The sequence below is a fragment of the Herpailurus yagouaroundi genome, unplaced genomic scaffold (genome assembly GCF_014898765.1).
Source record: "Herpailurus yagouaroundi ecotype Mexico unplaced genomic scaffold, PumYag 150948, whole genome shotgun sequence".
Classification (NCBI taxonomy): domain Eukaryota; kingdom Metazoa; phylum Chordata; class Mammalia; order Carnivora; family Felidae; genus Herpailurus; species Herpailurus yagouaroundi.
Genome location: NW_024422727.1, coordinates 8702 through 11731, shown reverse-complemented (window position 1 = coordinate 11731; position 3030 = coordinate 8702). Strand labels below are relative to the sequence as shown.

General features: G+C 38.6%; 1 protein-coding gene across 1 annotated transcript; it reads right to left on the bottom strand.

Annotated features, from left to right (window-relative positions):
• Positions 1 to 1761: 1761 nt before the first annotated feature.
• LOC121026652 (olfactory receptor 4P4-like) lies at positions 1762 to 2712 on the bottom strand. Its single transcript, XM_040469447.1, has one exon. It carries the CDS (start codon positions 2710 to 2712, stop codon positions 1762 to 1764), a length of 951 nt encoding a protein of 316 aa, XP_040325381.1.
• Between the last annotated feature and the right edge of the window lie 318 nt (positions 2713 to 3030).

The following is a 3030-nucleotide window of genomic DNA, read 5'->3' as shown; positions in this document are numbered from 1 at the left end:
GAGATGAGACGATTCAGCATGGAGGCAATCACTGTGTAAAACCCCACATGTAGAACGTAAGGATAGACACAGGGGACAAAGGACAAAACTACCACCGTTATGTGAGAGTTGCAGGTGGAGCTTTGCAGTACCCTGAAGAGGAGCGGGTCTTAAGGTTAAAGCACACGAGTAGGTAAGAAGCCAGCAGGGCAACAGTATGTCTGCCACCAACATCCCGGAATTAACAATCGCGAAGACACTAACCACACAAATATCTTTGCATACCTGTTTCAAAAGGGGCTTCACATCACAGATGTGGTGATCTACCTGGTTAGGACCCCCAAAAGGTAAGTTGAGTAAATTTGGTTAAAAGCACCACATTAAATAAAGGGTAAAGCTTGAACTTTTCAATCTGGCAATATTTTTGTTTTATTAGTAACTTGACAAACTGATTATCTGTCCAATTTCTCTGTTATAAAAACTCTATTGAATTACATCTTCCTCATAAACTTTTCCACTTTTCTATCCTTCTGTATATAAGGCCTTTATAATCATTGTAATTTTAGTATTGCATTTACATAGGCTAAAACTATTCGTGTATTTTCATTGTCATTCTGTTCATATAATCTGGTTACACAATCTCTTCCGTTTTGTGATATTTCCTGTTTTCAAAGAAAGCATTTATTTTTGCATCTTATTAGAGATACAAATGAACACATTTCATCAAGTTTGTTTCAGGTTCTTCTAGAGAATCCTCATGTTTGTTTCAAAGATGATCTGTCATTTCCACTCATATCCATGATTTGTATCAGATGGTTTTTTTATTCAAGTTTGTTTGTTTGAACTCACTTCTTGTGTAATTAAGAAAGACTCTGGATCTTATAAACAGTGTCCGTCCTCCTAATTTCTGGCATTTTATGATTCAGTTCCTGTATGGATTTTTTTTAATGGACCAATGTGTAGAAAATCAGTGAGTGTGTTTTTAATATCTTGAGTAATTGATTTCACTCTATGTTTACTAGTTTATTTCTTATCATTAAAAAAAAATTAAGTGTATTTATTTATTTTGAGAGAGAGAAAGAAAGAGAGTGAGCACAGTGGCGGGGTGGGTTGGGGGGGGCAGAGAGGAGAGACCGAATCCCCAGCAGGCTCCACACCACCAGCCCAGAGCTCAACACGGGGCCCAAACCCATAAACGGCAAGACCACAACAAGAGCTGAGACCAAGAGTCAGACACCCAACTGACTGCACCACCCAGGTGCCCCTTTACTAGTTTATTTTTATTTCCAACGTGAAGTCCAGAGTTAAAACCACAGAATCACTTTAAATCATATTTCATTATGCTCACTTCTTGCTATGTAATTAATTTCTAAATGCCTCTGGAGTTCATTTAGGTGACGATCCTATCATAAACCAAAATTTGGTCTTAAAATCATGGAATTTAACCGTCTCTTTGCCATACAGAATGGCTCATTGTGTGGTCTAGCCACCAAACCTCCATTTTCTAACGCAAGATAACTCCAATTTTCTTTTTCACATCACAATTCTCTGCTCCTGTAATATTGTCTTAACTATGCATATAACTGATTTTGTGCATGCCAACCTGTTCATAACATCTCAAAGCCTGCAAAATGAACTAAGTTTTAAGCTTATATTTTGTATGGATGACTTACTATTTCTTTTTAGTCACTATGAAACTCCAAGTCCTATTTCTGTCACTCATAAAATGTTCCAAAGGAAAAATTACTCTGTGAGATGGTTTCCTTTCTCCCTTATCCATACCTAGCTGCCGCTCTGTTTTTTATAAAAGATATGGAGTCCCAATGTTTGATTCCAGACATTTCTCATGGCATTTTTCATCTCTGAGTTCCTCAGAGTGTAGATGAAGGGATTGAACATCGGAGCGATGATGGTGTAAAACAGAGCAAATACCTTATCCTCAGGGAAAGTGGTTGGAGGTCGAAGGTAGGCAAAGATTGAAGGCCCAAAAAACAAAATTATCACAGTGATATGCGACCCACAGGTAGAGAGGGCTTTGCGCCTTCCTTTGGCTGAATGATTTCTTAAAGTGAATAATATAATGACATAAGAAAAAAACAAGACCACAAATGCCACTAAGGTAACCATTCCTGAATTGGCAACCAAAAGGACACCGGTAACATAGGTGTCAGCACAGGCAACTTTAAGCAAAGGAAAAATGTCACAAAAATAGTGGTCAATCTCATTAGGACCACAGAAGGGCAACCTGATTACCAGAAAAAATTGAGGAAAGGAGTGCGCGGCCCCACCAGCCCAAGCAGCTAAGACGAGGAGATTGCACCTTGCTCTGTTCATGACAAGCAGGTAGTGGAGAGGTTTGCAGATGGCAGCGTAGCGATCAAAGGCCATGACGGTGAGGATTAAGACTTCAGTCATTCCGAAGAAGTGCATGGTAAAGACCTGTAACATACAGTTACCATAGGAGATGGCTTTTCTTCCCACTAGGAGGTCAGCAATGAATTTGGGTGTAATGCTAGAGGTGAAGCAGATGTCCATACAGGATAAGTGGCTGAGGAAATAGTACATTGGTTGGTGGAAAAGAGGGCTGCATCGAATAGAGATAAGGATCAGAAGGTTTCCTACCAAGAGAGCAGCATAACAGAATAAGAAGAACACAAAGCAAAATATTTGTGTGCGATGGTCATACGAAAGTCCCAAAAGAATGAATTCTGAGACATTCCTCTGACTCGCCATCTGTTTCAGACTGGCGTATATTATAGACGAATGGGTTAAATACCTGAAAAGAAAGAAAACATGAATCTTTATAAAAACAATTAGCAGCATGGCAACAATAATTAAAATTCACTAAAAAAGTAAATTGGCGCCATTGAATGAGTAAAATTAATTATTCCTGATACATAGATTTACACTTCTTTTTATTTTATTTTAGTCTAGTCTAGTCTAGTTTAGTTTAGTTTAAGTTTATTCATTTAATATATCTGAGAGAGAGAGGATGAGAGCACAAGCAAGGGAGGGGCAGAGAGAGAGAGAGGGAGACACAGAATCCGAAGC